The sequence below is a fragment of the Coptis chinensis genome, chromosome 5 (genome assembly GCF_015680905.1).
Source record: "Coptis chinensis isolate HL-2020 chromosome 5, ASM1568090v1, whole genome shotgun sequence".
NCBI classification, from domain to species: Eukaryota; Viridiplantae; Streptophyta; class Magnoliopsida; order Ranunculales; family Ranunculaceae; genus Coptis; species Coptis chinensis.
Window position 1 is genome coordinate 40,085,092 of NC_141460.1, and position 15,215 is coordinate 40,100,306.

The 15,215-nt window shown below is 37.5% G+C and overlaps 1 protein-coding gene across 2 annotated transcripts; it reads left to right on the plus strand.

Annotated features, from left to right (window-relative positions):
- Positions 1-202: 202 nt before the first annotated feature.
- LOC147497500 (serine/threonine/tyrosine-protein kinase HT1-like) lies at positions 203-13,421 on the plus strand. Of its 2 annotated transcripts, XM_086559980.1 has the most exons (4): positions 203-1,270; positions 9,997-10,452; positions 12,832-12,896; positions 13,065-13,421. In XM_086559980.1, the coding sequence occupies exons 1-4, from the start codon at positions 911-913 to the stop codon at positions 13,114-13,116; spliced, it is 933 nt and encodes a 310-aa protein (XP_086416106.1). In that variant the 5' UTR covers positions 203-910; the 3' UTR covers positions 13,117-13,421. The 2 variants fall into 2 exon arrangements, with proteins under 2 accessions (XP_086416106.1, XP_086416105.1); XM_086559979.1 differs by lacking the exon at positions 12,832-12,896 and having other exon boundaries at positions 207-1,270.
- The last annotated feature ends 1,794 nt before the right edge of the window (positions 13,422-15,215 follow it).

Consider the following 15,215-nt stretch of genomic DNA (forward strand, 5'->3'; position numbering starts at 1 on the left):
TTCCCACCACTTATCCCTTCCCACTACCCTCATTCTTCCATTAAATAACTAAACTACCCTTTCCTTAAAACGCGCCAAATGAGATTTAGTGGCATTGTTGAAATAAAAGAAGTATATGAGGGGTAACTTAACAAGAAAGCATGTTTTGTACTCTTTAATGACTGAACCCGGTTTGTCTGCTAAACATGAATCGTTACACGTTACAGAAGATGATGATGATGATGATGAAATGAAATGAAACAAACAGCAAAAATAATAATATCTCACAACTCATTACAAAGATGACAATGCAGTATATCTATCGTCGACCACTTTTTTCTCAAAGCTTGAAAGTGTTGCATTTCATCAACTAACGTAGTTAGTTCTTATTTCTTGCGTTCAATATCTTGTTCATTGAGTTTACTTCCGTTTAAAAGATGGTGGTAGTAGTATAAACTTTTGTTTCTATGATGTTCTGGGTTCGAGCTGGTGGAGTAACTTTGTTCTTTTATATTCCTGCATAAAGAAGTTGGTATTATTAGTTGAAAATGAGTGGTTTCTAGTTTCAATGGTGAAAAACGTTGCTAGAGAACATAGGTGAGAAATGGCATTCTTTTCTTGATCTGATCTATATGATTGGGTGTTTGAGATTGATATGTTAAAGATGGCAAGTTTATGAATTTGAAGGTTTTTTACTAGTGTAGAACACTCTTTCTTGTGTTGTTTTAGCTTGAATAATAGTGGGAGAAATAGAGAGATATATTCATTGATAGATGTTCAGGGAGATGCAGATTATGTTTGGATCTTTGGACGGGAGACGAGTTTAGATTATTTATCATTTTTTGAGATAATATGTTGAGAAATTATTTTGGCCATTGAAGCATCCACATTATATTAGAACATGTAGATTTCATGGTTGTCGATTGAATAAATGAAGAATTTGAATTGGTTGAAACAAATTTCGAACAATGGTAGACTTGAAAGGAGGTTATCACTTGGAGAATATAAGCGAGCTGTTTCTTGGTCGAAATATTTGGTGTTGTCTGGTGGAGAAATTAAAGGAGATGGAGAGGAAGAATGGATTGCTGATATGTCTCAGCTATTTATAGGGATTAAATTCGCGTCGGGGCGGCACAGTCGTATTTATCGGGGTTTATACAAGCAGATGGATGTTGCAATTAAACTGATAAGTCAGCCTGAAGAAGATGCGCACTTGGCTTCTTTGTTGGAGAAGGAATTTGCTTCCGAGGTTGCATTTCTCTTTCATCTTCAGCATCCAAATATAATCACGGTGAGGTTCTTATCCTGAACTTATTGCATATTGTCTCAAACTTTTAGATTTTTGTATAGCCTTTTGAATAAAGATGGGTATTTGTGGTAACTTATATGTGCAAAGTACCTTTATGAGTTTATATATGAGATACAAAATATGGCGTACATAAGTCCAGTTCACTATTTGATTGCACTTTCATCAAGCAGGGTTTCTCATGGCTGCATATGTAAATGTCTAAAAACTATTGACTATCCTTCAAATGTTGTCCAACTTGACATTAATTATGAAATTCAGGATGTCAATAGCAATTTATGGGATAAGAGCTCTTTAAAACTGCTCCAATATTTACTTCCAAATTCACCATTGTTCTAGACTTAGTATTTTCCTACATGTGTGTGTATAGCAATAGGTAGGTTTGAGGGATAAAGTAATTGAACATGTATATTATGATTGTATCTGTTTTCCTATATTCATTCTCTCATTCTTGCCTGAACTTCAGCTCATAATATGGATGATAATCTGATGTGAAGTGGCAATAGCAATTTGCTACTGGCTAGAATCCTAGTAGTTAGTTGGGGAGAATATTGGTGCCAGTTGAGGGCTATGGGTGCCATGTGTGGGCCTTAGAAGTGGTACCAAAGACGATGGTTCAACTGGACTTAACAACATTTATGATACACAATTGTATAAGAGTCTTTCAGAGGTAGAGCATAGGAATGCTGCAACCCAGGTGTCGCTTAAGGAAGTTTCATTGTACATCATGTGGTGCTCAACTAGTTGAATGCATTATGCATAGAGCCTCAAGACTCAGGAGGGTGTAGCTCGAAATGTCACAGCAACAAGTTATGAACCAGGCAAAGCGAGTGATTGAATGATCTTCAGGGTGGACTGTGTTGACCCCAAAGACTAGGCGAGATCCCACATATGTCCCCAAGACTCTCACATAATATATTAATAAAATTGATCCTTCACATAAGTTCGAGCTTATAGAGAAATTGGCAATTTAACAGAGTGTGCATTGGGTTTGAGACTCAAGGTGAGGTTCCAAACAACCACATGTAGAGAAAAAAGACGTTTTTCTCTCTTTGGTGTTAAGCCGCTTCTATGTATGCTGGACAAAGGCGCCAAGACGCCTTCCTCTCTTTGGCGACTTCGGGTTGTTAGCGCTACCGCGACTCGACTTTTACGGGCAAGTGCGTGCCCGCCTCCACCGTTTTCAAAGACGACGGATTTGTGTTCGGAAGTTTTTAGCACGAAAAACTTAACCTAACCAAAAGAAAGAAAGAGAGAGATTGTAAGAGAAAAATTTTTAGTGAGTTGAGTGTTCATTCTTTGCGAGTGAATTGAGAGCTTTTATAATCTGTTACTCTGGACATCTAGTAAAGCTTGGAACTCGCTAGTGTGGACGTAGGTAAATTGCCTAACCACGATATATCCTTGTCTTGTGGTTGGTTCTTTTTTGTATTATTATTTTACTTTATATGCTTGCTAAATTGTTAATGAGAAGCGTTGGGATAGTACTTGGAGGCATTCGAAGTCTTGTCTAGAGAGAAAGATCAATCCTTGTGTAGGGTTGGTCTATTTGGTGTGGATAACGTTGTTTCCGCATTGTACTATTCTCAACAATTGGTATCAGAGCAGGGTATACAACCTAGGATTTTGAGTTTTGGTAAAGAATCATAGTGTTCAAAATTTGCGTAGACAAGGTGTTCGACAAAATTCTCAAGTGAAAGATATTTTTTTGGGTTATTGTGTATGACTTGAAAAAAGGCTCCCAAGATGTCAAATGCTAGATTTGAAGTTGAGAAGTTTGATAAAGAAGCAAAAGAAAAGACGGTGAGGGTGATGTCGAATGAGATGACTTCTACAAGCAAGTGGAAAGGTAGTTTGAAGAAGCCTTTAAAACATGTACGGTACTACAATTACAAGGAAAAGGGGCATTATTTATGTGATTGCCATAGCCCGAAAAAGAGTAACAAGATGAGTGGTAAGTTTGAGAATGAGGAGGTTAGTGAAACAAGTCTTGCTTCCGGCTTTGATGGGGATGATGTAAGTCTTTCGGTGTCTACACAAGACGACTACATGACCGATAAGTGGATTCTTGATTCCGGGTGTTCCTACCACATGTGTCCAAATAGGAAGTGGTTTGCTACCAATGAGAACTTGAATGGAGGTTCCGTTTTGATGGGTAATGATGTTGCTTGTAAGACGGTAGGAATTGGAACTATACGGGTCAAGATGCATGATGGTGTGGTGAGGACTTTAACCGATGTGAGACATGTTCCTAAACTAAAGAAGAACATTATTTCTCTTGGTACTTTGGATTTCAAAGGCCACAAGTTTGTGGAAAATGGTGGAGTCCTAAAGATCCTTAGTGGCTCTTTAGTCATTATGAAGGGTCAAAGACATGAAAACTTGTATATATTGTTGGGTAGTATAGTGATAGGCGATGTAGCAGTGGGTATATGTGGTGATGATTCTGAGTGCACAAAATTATGACATGTGCCTTGGGCATATGAGCCAAAAGGGATTGTCTAAGTTATGCAAGCGAGGGCTACTGAAAGACTTGGAGAAACTAAGTATGGAATTTTGCGAGCATTGTGTCTGTGGCAAGCAGTGCAGAGTCAAGTTCGGTACAAGTAAGTACAAGACGAGAGACATCCTGGATTATGTGTATACGGATGTTTGGGGACCTTCTAGAGTGGCTTCTAAGGGAGATAACCGGTATTATGTCTCTTTCATCGATGATTATACACGCTATGTGTGGGTATATATCTTGAAGTCCAAGGATGAAGTTTTCGAGACATTTAAAAAGTGGAAGGCAAGGGTTGAGAATCGCACAGATAGGAAGGTGAAGACTTTACGGCCCCGACAATGGTAATCGAAAGTATACCCATAGGCCTTTCCAAAAATTTGTGCTAAATGTGGAATTGCCGGCATTAATCGATGAGGGGCACGCCGCAGCAGAATGGGTTAGCAGAAAGAATGAATCACACGTTGCTTGAGAAAGTTAGGTGTTTGCTTTCCAATGCCAATCTTGGCAAAGAGTTCTGGGCAGATGCAGTGGCCATGACGTGTTACTTGTATAATAGATCACCAGTTCCGGCGATACTGTAAAACACCTTATGAGGTGTGGACAGGAAAACCAGCTGATTATGATACTTTGTGCGTGTTTGGATCTAGTGCTTACTACCACATGAGGGATGATAAGCTTGTTCTAAAGTTAAGAAAACAATATTCTTGGGCTATGCAAAAGAAGGAAAGGGATACGGATTGTGGTGTCTTGAGAACCACAAGTTCCTAGTTAGCAGTGAGATTACCTTTGATGAGACTCGTGCTACATTTTAGCAGGCCGGAGAAGGCTAGAAATAGTGGTGATTCTATAGAATCTCAAGTGATTGAGATGGAAGCATCAGAGGATGCTATAGAAAGTGAGGTTCTTAATGAAATAACTATTCAACAAGAAGTAGAGCTACAACAACCTGAGCAGCAAACTTTGGCTAGATCAAAGCCAAAGAGAAGTGTGAAACAAGTTACGAAGTATGGGCTTGATAAGCCAGTGAAGCATTATGGTCAACCGGACTCGGTTGTCTACGCACTGAATATCGAGGGTGATGAACCAAACGACTTCGAAGAAGTTGTTAGAGATAGTCATTGCAAATATTGGTCGGTGGATATGCATGAAATGGTGGAGGCTCGTGACAAGTTTTGTACTTGGGAATTTGTTTCATTGCCTACGGGCAAAAGGGCTTTGGGTTGTAGAAGGTTCTCTATGGAGTTGAGTTCCAACATTGGTTGGAGGTACTCCACAAATGGTGGAGGCTCGTGCATTATTGATTGATGCCTTTCATAGGCATGACTTTTCGTGGGCGTGATTACTCTTTGTGAGCATGACTCTTTGTGAAGATAGCTCTTTGTGGGCACGGCATGTTGGCACGGCATGCTCTTTGTGGGTGGCTCTTCGTGAGCAAGACACTCTTTGTGGGTAGCTCCTCGTGAGCAAGACACTCTTTGTGGGTGGCTCTTCGTGGGCATAACCCTTTGTGGGCATGGCCCTTCGGGGCAGTTGACGGCGAGTTCCGGGACTAGTACTTCTTGCTGGATGTGTTCGGCTCGGTTTTATGTGTTAAAACCTCACCGTGGTGGAGAATGTAGAGAAAAAAGACGTTTTTCTCTCTTTGGTGTTAGGTGCGCCCACACTCCTCTCTTTGGCGACTTCCAGTTGTTAGGTGCACCAGCGTTCCACCGTTTTCAGCACGAATTCGACTGTTTTTTGAAGTTTTCAAAAACAGTATAAATATAAGTTTTTTCTATAATAACTTAACCTAACCAAAAGAAAGAAAGAGCGAGATTGTAAGGGAGAAATTCTTAGTGAGTTGAGTGTTCATTCTTTGTGAGTGAATTGAGAGCTCTTGTAATCTGTTACTCTGGACATCTAGTAAAGCTTGGAACTCGCCAGTGTGGACGTAGGCAAATTGCCGAACCACGATATATCCTTGTCTTGTGGTTGGTTCTCTTTTGTATTTTTATCTTTACTTTATATGTTTGTTAAATTGTTAATGAGAAGCGTTGGGATAGTAGTTGGAGGGAGTTGAAGTCTTGTCTAGAGAGAAAGATCAATCCTTTTGTAGGGTTGGTCTATTTGTTGTGGATAACGTTGTTTCCGCATTGTACTATTCTCAACACCATATGACAAAAACAATGTCAAAGAGAAAAGGACGAAAAGGAGGAACGACAAAGAAGTGAACTACGGGAGGAAGAACAATTCCTCTAGGTCTCTCTTATTGACTTTTTGTGAAACAACATCGATTATAGAGGCTTAACTTGCCCCTTTTGATTTTGGGTTACACGGCCTTATATAAAGCTGGGAGTAAATAAAAAATTAAACCTATTGTTAGCGGAATTTTGAAACAAGGTACGGAATGGTAAACAAGTGTGACAAATGCATAGATCCTCCTGGATCACCCAAGTACACGAAAGTTGTTGCTAAAACGTTGTATATGTTCATCTAGATAGAAAAGACTAGTACTCTGACTTGAATTGTGTGATGTTGATGAACAATTAAATACTTTGATTTTCGATCCATAATGTGGAGATTTTTGGAGTGTGCGGATCAAATTTAGCATAGTCCCCAACTTGCCAATATGTGTGGACTCTTCTCATATTAGTATGGAGACCTTTCATGTATAAAATTCCACGCCCGTGGTCCGATGTTGCGGTAGTATCATACTAAATGGGTGGTTAAGTGGGGACAAGTGCGGTCTTTCTGAGATCCATGGTGCTGTGGATTATTGAGGCAAATTTGTTCAGCATGTAGGAGTGTCTCAGAGAGGGCGGGATGGAGTCTTGACTCATTTGTAGTTTGTCAACAGTCTAGATCACTCGTGAGCAAAATTTTGTAGTTGGTGGATGACTTAGAGACTTTTGTTTTGACATTTGGTTGTATAGCTATTACTTTGCCCTAATTTTTTTCTTTTCTCGAGAAGGGTGTACCTTGAGATGAAAAAAATATATATATTTAGGCATATGTTTTCTATGATGACGAGCAACTGAAGACTTTTGGATTTTGGTTCAAGGTGGAAACTGTTGGGGGTGTGTGGAACTAAACTCAAGATAGTCTGACATTGTATGTGTATGTGGATTTTCAATGTGAGTATTTACGCCTTTGAAGTATAAAATCCACGCCCATGGTCAATGTTGCTGCAGGCAGGGATGGACGCAAGTCTTTTAATCAGGGTATTCAAGTTGTTACCAGAAACTAAAGATGTACAAGAAGCATACAAGTTAGTGTATGTCTCAAACATGTTGTACATCAACTACTCACAAGCTAGTTGAATAAGCAAGTTAAGAAAATGTTGCCGTGCACTTTGCAACTCTTAGCTCAGATTTTACATAAGACTATAAGAGACCACTATTATGTGATGTACCCAAACTTTAAAAATATAGATGTTGGTTGAGTAGCTACAACATTAAATTTTCCTCAAATTTATTTTCTTCAAATTTCCCATGAAGTTTAGCAAATTATATGTATTATACACTTATACATATTGAGAAAAATGAAGATGGAATGGAGAGAAGAAGAACATAGAAGGTGGGAGTCCGTAAGAAACCGGAGTTTGTGGGAAAAACAAGAACTAGAAGTGTAACATAGATTGAATTTTGGTTTGATTCTCATGGTGTGAACATAAGGTTGTTTGGCTTTTACTTAGGCAGCCAACTGTTATGGCTTGGGCACACGGGCCATGTTGAATTTTTTTCTTTCAAAATCAAGGGTATTCATCTGAATACCATGGGACATACGTGGGTCTGTTCCTGGCTTCAGGCCCATACTAGATGCGTGGTTAAGTGGGGACAGTAGTGGTGCTAGTGAGATCTAGGGGTCCCATGCCTGGGCCTAACAAAATGATATGTGGAATCTGTTGGGTTTGTTGAAACTTGAAAGGTTTCACAATGGGCCAGGATTATTTCTTTGTCCCACATGTGCATCGTGTCGAGGATTTGGGGTTGTTTAGGGAACTTAAGAGCAAAGTTTTTAGGAGTTAATGATGTTGGTGAGGAGGAGGCTTATTCTTTGGTAATTGGATATATTGCTAGTACTTTGCCTAAAACTTATTTGTGTTTTTGAGAAGAATTGAGATAGATGGAACAATTAGGTTACTCCTCAAGTGAGAGATTGACCCTTTTATAAATTAGGTCCAAGAGACTAGAGTTTACAAAGATGCCCTTGGGCTATACATGTGCACAACATGTGCTCTTAAGACTAGTGAGTATTGTGCACAACATGTGCTACTAAGACTTGTAAATACTAACTGTCCCATTAGAAGGATGTATCTTGGCATCTATTGTGGCCATTGAAAAATTTAAGACTTCAATCCAACGTGGCGATTGCTGGGTCCTGTACGCTGAAAAACAAGATGGTATTACATTGCATATTTGTATATGTTTTGTGGAGTTGATGACATAGGTTAGTCAATCGGTTGTACTTGTACTGCTAGTAATTTTCCTTCGGCTATTTATATATCATATACTATTTGTTTTCTTGTAGGGAGCATAGTAAGAGTTCCCAGGGCGTACTTCTTTCTAAAGTGGGAGAGTTTATTTGCTCAAGAGTACCCTTCCAAGTTTTACTTTATACTACATGTCTCTATTCTCCATTCTCAAAGTTGTGGTAATAGATTGAAGCCATTATTTAAAAGTTTTGTGGTGATGACTTTGAGGTCTGTAGGCATCATTTAGACCTTTGGCAAAAGTTGTTTCCCAAGTATGCTTCATATCTGGCAAAGTTACGCCTCTTTAGTTTGGAATTTCTAACTGATGGGTGTGGAAACTAAGGGAGGGTCTGTTCAGTAGGCACTCAGATGTGATCTTTGGTTCCAAATTAGGTTTGATAGGTTTCGAACTTTCATGACTCTAATTTTTTGGTCAGGTATTTTTATCCCTTGGTCTAAGATATGGATTGACCTTTTGCTTGGGCTTTTGTTTTAAGATGCTACTCTATTATAGTTTAGAATTGGGTTGTAACTTGTAAGGCTTGTATGATCTGGTTCGCTAGTGTGGTTGGTTGTATTGAGCTGTAGTTGTCTCTTTCACCTTTTCTTTTAATTCTATTGTAGTTTATCCCAATTTACTTCTCTTTTTGCTCATTGATATAAAGTGAAATATTGATTCCTAAAAATTTTACAAGTAATTCCTATGAACTGTACAAATATTGATTCCTAAGAAATATTTTATTTTCTCTACTTTAAATACTTAAATATGATTCTGTAGGTATAACACGGGATGCACCCAGCCCTGCATGAGAAAATGAAAAGGGGGGAATAGAATAAAGACAGGTTCTGATACAGGAGCATGTCTTGTTGATGTCAGCATTAATAATTGCTTAACCATGGGATCATATCTCCAAGTTAGTTATTAGGTTAGTAATTTGTAGCTAGTTTTGTACATAGTTGATTGTTTGTTTTAGAAATAGGGTTATTTAGTAGTTTCTATTTTGGTTTCCATTTAGAATAAGGAATAAGGTTTCTTATTTAAAGGCATCTAAGTCTTCATTGTTGGATGGTTGTTATTGAATATTATTTTTCAGAGAATTGTTGTTCTTGTTGAAGATTTAAACCCTAGTTTTAGGTGTTTGTTTTTTATATTTATTTGGTGTTATCAATCGTTGTTTGCTTCTGCCGACGATTACATCAGGTTCAAAGTTCAATAGATCAAAATTTATATGGCATCAACCAACATATGAGATCCTCATTATTGTGTGGCGCACTTTGCAAGAGTTTCTCTAAGGCCATTGATGTGGTAATGTCTCAAACTTCTTGGGAAAGATCAATCACATTCATGGTTCAATACTCCAATCTACTAGAAGCATTATAACTATGAAAAACAGTGTTTGGTTGATTAGAAGCTTCTGAGATTATGATAGAGACAGATCCCATTCCACAGTTCCAATCCACTTGAAACATTTAACTATAATAAACAGTGTTTGGTACTTTGGTTGATTAGAAGCTTTTAAGATTGTGATGGTAACTCTCTGTTTGGTTAGTATGGTCAGCACACTTGATTTTAAGTTTAATTGTTTTCATATTTGTCATCGACATACAAGGTTTATCCAATTCAACTCGTACAATACTTCTGTACGCTCTATTTCTCATACCATATACTTAGTTTTGTAAGCACAAACCAGCTTCATAAAATTGTGTTTTGAATTCTAGTGAACTTCAATTTACATTTTAATCTTGCTCGTGTAGTTTGTAGCAGCATGCAAGAGGCCTCCTGTATTCTGCATCATTACTGAGTATTTGGCAGGGGGCTCCCTGAGAAAGTATCTCCATCAGCAGGAGCCCCATTCTGTTCCCATTCACCTGGTTTTGAAGTTTTCCCTTGACATTGCACGTGGAATGCAATATCTTCACTCCGAAGGAATACTGCATAGGGATCTGAAGTCGGAAAACTTATTGCTGGGGGAAGATATGTGTGTGAAGGTTGCAGATTTTGGTATCTCATGCTTAGAATCTCAGAGTGGCAGTGCAAAAGGAGTCACAGGTACTTACCGCTGGATGGCACCCGAAATGATCAAGCAAAAACGTCATACAAGGAAGGTTGATGTGTACAGTTTTGGCATAGTCTTCTGGGAGCTTTTGACAGCATTGACACCGTTCCATGAGATGACTCCAGAACAGGCTGCTTTTGCCGTCTCCTTGAAGGTATGACCCTTTTGCTATATCTCATGTGCATGTAATAGTTTCTATTATATGGATGAATGTGGTGTACACATGCTAGATTGCTATCATCTAAGAATGTAGTTGCGTGTTTGTACTATGTAAAAATGGGCTGCAGATATTCACCTCAAGTGACAAGCTACAGGCTGCAGGTGATTTGGAGTGCTGAAGGTGCACCTCGGCTTCTTTAGGACATAACTTAGTTAATGTATTGGAGTGACTATTTTAGGTATCAACAGACTCATATCTATGGGCGGTATGACTTACAACTAGGAACTTGCTGGGAATTGATTTTGATAATGCAGTCAAAAGAAGATTGTCTTCGAGGGTTGTCAAAACAGTGACAAGATCTTCTCCCCTAAGTCATTTCATTGTAATTAGAAGGCCTTTCAGACCTAGCTTATTTGAAGATAAGAGAAGTTAGTTGCATTCAAATTTCCACTTTTTTGGAAGTGGCTAAGGACACCACTTTTGGTATAGTCAGGTAGATTTGATAACCGAAAAAAGAGAGAGGAAGTAGATTTAATATTGCTGAAGTTTTCAAGGTTAATCTTTACTTTCTAAGTTTTGTGGATTTAAGAAAATCTTTTGGGAAGAAGATTGTGTTTGTCTTCCTTGAAATACATTTGAATTTTATTAGCTGGTGTTGAGACAAGGATATCTTTGATTTTATCACTCTGACCTAAGGTTTTGAGTGATAGAGCAGTGACATAGGTAGCATTTAGATACTTTATATCTAATGGAGAATTAACATCCCATGCATACAAGGATCAAGATATATGAAATGGCGATGATTAATTTTGTTTGTGATCTTGGAGAAAAGAACAGGGACACTGAATCATGTGGACATAGTAAGAACTAACTAGTCATATTTTAACATAGAAGAGACTCAGAAGAGTGTTTGATTGGATATCTCGTAGGAGAAGAGTGGAACGTTTAGTATGAATGTATATACGATAGCGTCCGAGTTACTTGGAAAAGAAATCAACGGTGACAAGTCACATTAATTTTCTGTATATTTGTCAAAAATGATCATGTGAAATGAAGATGCAGGTAATACTGAAGGTCAAGTATGAGTGTTGCTTGAACTTGGCAGTGTTAAAAATGTTTGATAGGGCAGCTTTCAGGTACTAGATAAACAATGCTCAATTTGGTGTCGCATTAGAGGAAGGCTCGTTCCTAAGGTTGTAGTATTGTGATACCCCATGCATTAGGTTGGAAGCCTTCTCGGACCTAAATAAGTTATAATTATCTACTATATACGTGTGTAGACACCGTTTGAGAAGTTCTCACACACCCTTGGCTGGGCCAAGCTTTGAGCTTGTGCCTTTGGTGGCTAAGTAGGAACAGTGTCGACGTGGAAGTTTGTGGTGGGTTGTTACGGGAACGTGTTCTGAAGCCAGCCCCAATTTTTTGTTAATCAACTTGACTCGAATTGGATTGCTTGGGTTGGCTGACTTCCTATCCTCACCCTCTTAATCTGTTCATTCTTGGAATATTGTTGCATATTGTACATCACACTGACAACTCAAGCAAAAGGAACAACAGTTAACAGAATCTGAAGTAGTAACATAAGATATGGGCATATGGGCGCTCAAATAGTGAAGTGCGCCGTTGCTCAAGATAAGAGGACTTGGGGCCAAAATATCAAACTGAAAGTGGAACATTCATGTGGATAGAATTTTTGGAAGCTTTCAACAAGTATATTATTGTTGCCATTGAGGAAAAAGGAAAATAAATGTAATTGATATCATAGGTTATTGGATATAATTTATCAATTAGAATAGGAATAGATGATGGGGAATGTCAATTCTGTTGTTAGTTAACAAGAAAAGAAGAGAAAATAAAGGAGAAGAAAACCCGTCGTGGAGGTTTGGGTTCTAAGGTAGTAAAAGTGTGTTGAGCGTGGCGTTATTCAGGCTGCAAGCCCCTCCTTTCTTAAGATGATAGGAGAGATAGAAACACAAGCCCTGATGCTGGGAAGTGATCTAGGTGGATGTCTGATACTTCCATGTTTGTGTATACACTATGCTTGAAGTTTCTTTACTATTTAACTTGTGAATTTAATACATCTAAAGAATGATATTTGAAACTGATCTTATATATCTTGAAACAATCTGGAGATTTACTTGGAGCATATCCTGAATTTTCAATGATCAGTCCTAACTGATCTATACTCTATTTATCTCATGGGTCTGTCAAGCAGTGCCTGAAATTTTGCAAGAATGCCTTGGTTTAAGAGTATGCTACTTATTTAATGTTCTGCATTTTTATACCAACCAAATGGGTAATTTTCATTCACAAATTTTAGACAAATTTTAGAAAATACTCTATATTCGATGGTCATACGGCTAATAATCACAGGGAAATTCGAGCACTAATAGAAGTAAAGAAGAACATTCAGTGGAGCCAAGTTATTATCCTATAGAGTAAGCAAATTTTATTGTGGTTCTTGTTCAATAATTTATTATCTGATGGGTAAATCTACTTCAGGAATGGAAAGTGGAGAGTGATCAAGTTTTTGTTTATCTCTTTGTTTTCTTTTCGAGATGTAAAAAAACTAATAAGTTTTGGTATCTTATATCGAGTTGATGCAGAATGCAAGACCATCATTGCCCCCTCAATGTCCAGTGGCATTCAGCTATCTGATCCGTCGTTGCTGGTCGAGTAACCCTAAAAGCCGACCAAGTTTTGATGAGATTGTTTCACTTCTTGAAAGTTACACAGAAGCTTTCGAACAGGATCCAACATTCTTCTTATCGTACAAACCTTCTCAGCATGGAAATCTTCTGAGGAATTGCATTAAATGTATTGTTCTTCGTGCATCAGCTTGTTTAAAAGCCTAGAGATATTGCTTGTTGGATTAGAAGAGCCAAATGTAACATATTTTTATTCTCATATCTATTATCAAGACATTAAAAAATAAAAAAGTTATTTCTGTTGACGCACAAAAATTTCTTGTACTCTTTTTTTTTCAAGATTATTAGTTAACTATTGAGTTGTGATACAGAATGCTGGCCAACTCTCTAATCTGACAATGATTTGGTAACAATGATCTCCAATATAAAAACAAAATCTTAGAAGTTCATCCGAGGTTGAATCACTCCATCAATCAAGGTTGTTTTTAATTAACATTGGTACACCCCAAATTCCCAAAAAATTTAAAATAGGAAATTATCCAAGATATAATTATATCAATCGTCACCCTATTTAATCATCTGAAAACCTAGGATGAAACGAAATCCTAATAACATATTATCAACCACGATATTAAATCTGAGATCAAATTTAAAACTAAAAGGAACAATCCTTCAATTACATTATTAAGCTATAAAGAAATTAACCAACTCTATTACATCTGTCTCAAAACAAAACCGTACACTTCAGAAAAACTTAAACCAGAAGACTCCAAGATCCAAATCACGTGTTCTCATCCACTGTACTCCACCATCTATGTTTCTAAGAATACACTCACGTTGCAAAACAAAGCAAACATGGGTCAGCAAATTGAATTTGCTGGTATTAGTAAGACTAAAAATATAAAAACAATATGTTCAATATTTCAAATAAAGGAATATACTATTATAATCATTTCAACTTGAAAGACAAATTAGTTCCGTTTTCTCAAAACGGCATGTAGTTTCTTCTCAAATAAAATTTCACCCCCAATATACAATTCCAAGAATCTCATATAACAGTACTTATCATTCACACTTTACAAAAAAACTCACAATATAAATACCACTTACATTCCACTTATCAAATGCACATATGATAACCTAATTAAATATGAGTTTGATACACCTTACCTTTAAGCGAGCACGTCGTCTTAGAGTAGGAAATTTACGTCATTGCATAAAAGATTAATAGATCCTACCATTCTGCAAAACAGAGTTAGACATCACAATAAAATGATTTATCTCAGCTAGTCAAATTTCCATTCATAATCAAACCTCATTTAAGACATTTAAGTCTAATTGATACAATCTAGTTCGTCCCACATATTCGGGGAATACCACTTATCATAATACCTATATCAAGGGTAGTCATTCAAATGACATCATTACATCATAAAGTTTCTACGTGTATAACCATAGATCTTAGACTATAACAAGTCATTAATATTTTCGTAATAACATATCAAGTTATAGTCATTTCGCAATCACATAAAAGATCACATACATTCACTAATATTATTCACAGTCACACTTCACATCCATAACATCACACAAATTCACATATTTTTTGTTCATTCAATTCCACAATGTATCTTGTTTATTAATCACTTATTTACTGACCTCACCTTTAGTTCCTACTCCACGATTTGCACTTCACACATACCCATATGCCTCTCTCACACAGAGTACCACTACAAGACATATGTCCCAAGAGGGGATATCGCCTCTAGGAACATATTTACATCTTGCAAACTCGTAACTTGTGAGTCACAGCCATCTCTGGGATTTCCATTCGTATAATCACAGCCTCTTATGGGCATTCAATATCTCTGGTCATTCATGGCACATTCAATGAATACCTTGGGTCATTCCCGCCACATTCAAGGAATACCCATCATACACTAACAGGTCATTCATGGCACATTCAATGAATACCTTGGGTCATTCCCGCCACATTCAAGGAATACCCATTATAATACTTGTAGGAACCGTTATTTTCAAAATCAATATTTCCACAAACCGTGAGAACCACGCGCAGCGGAATTAATGGGTTCTCACGATTTTGAATAG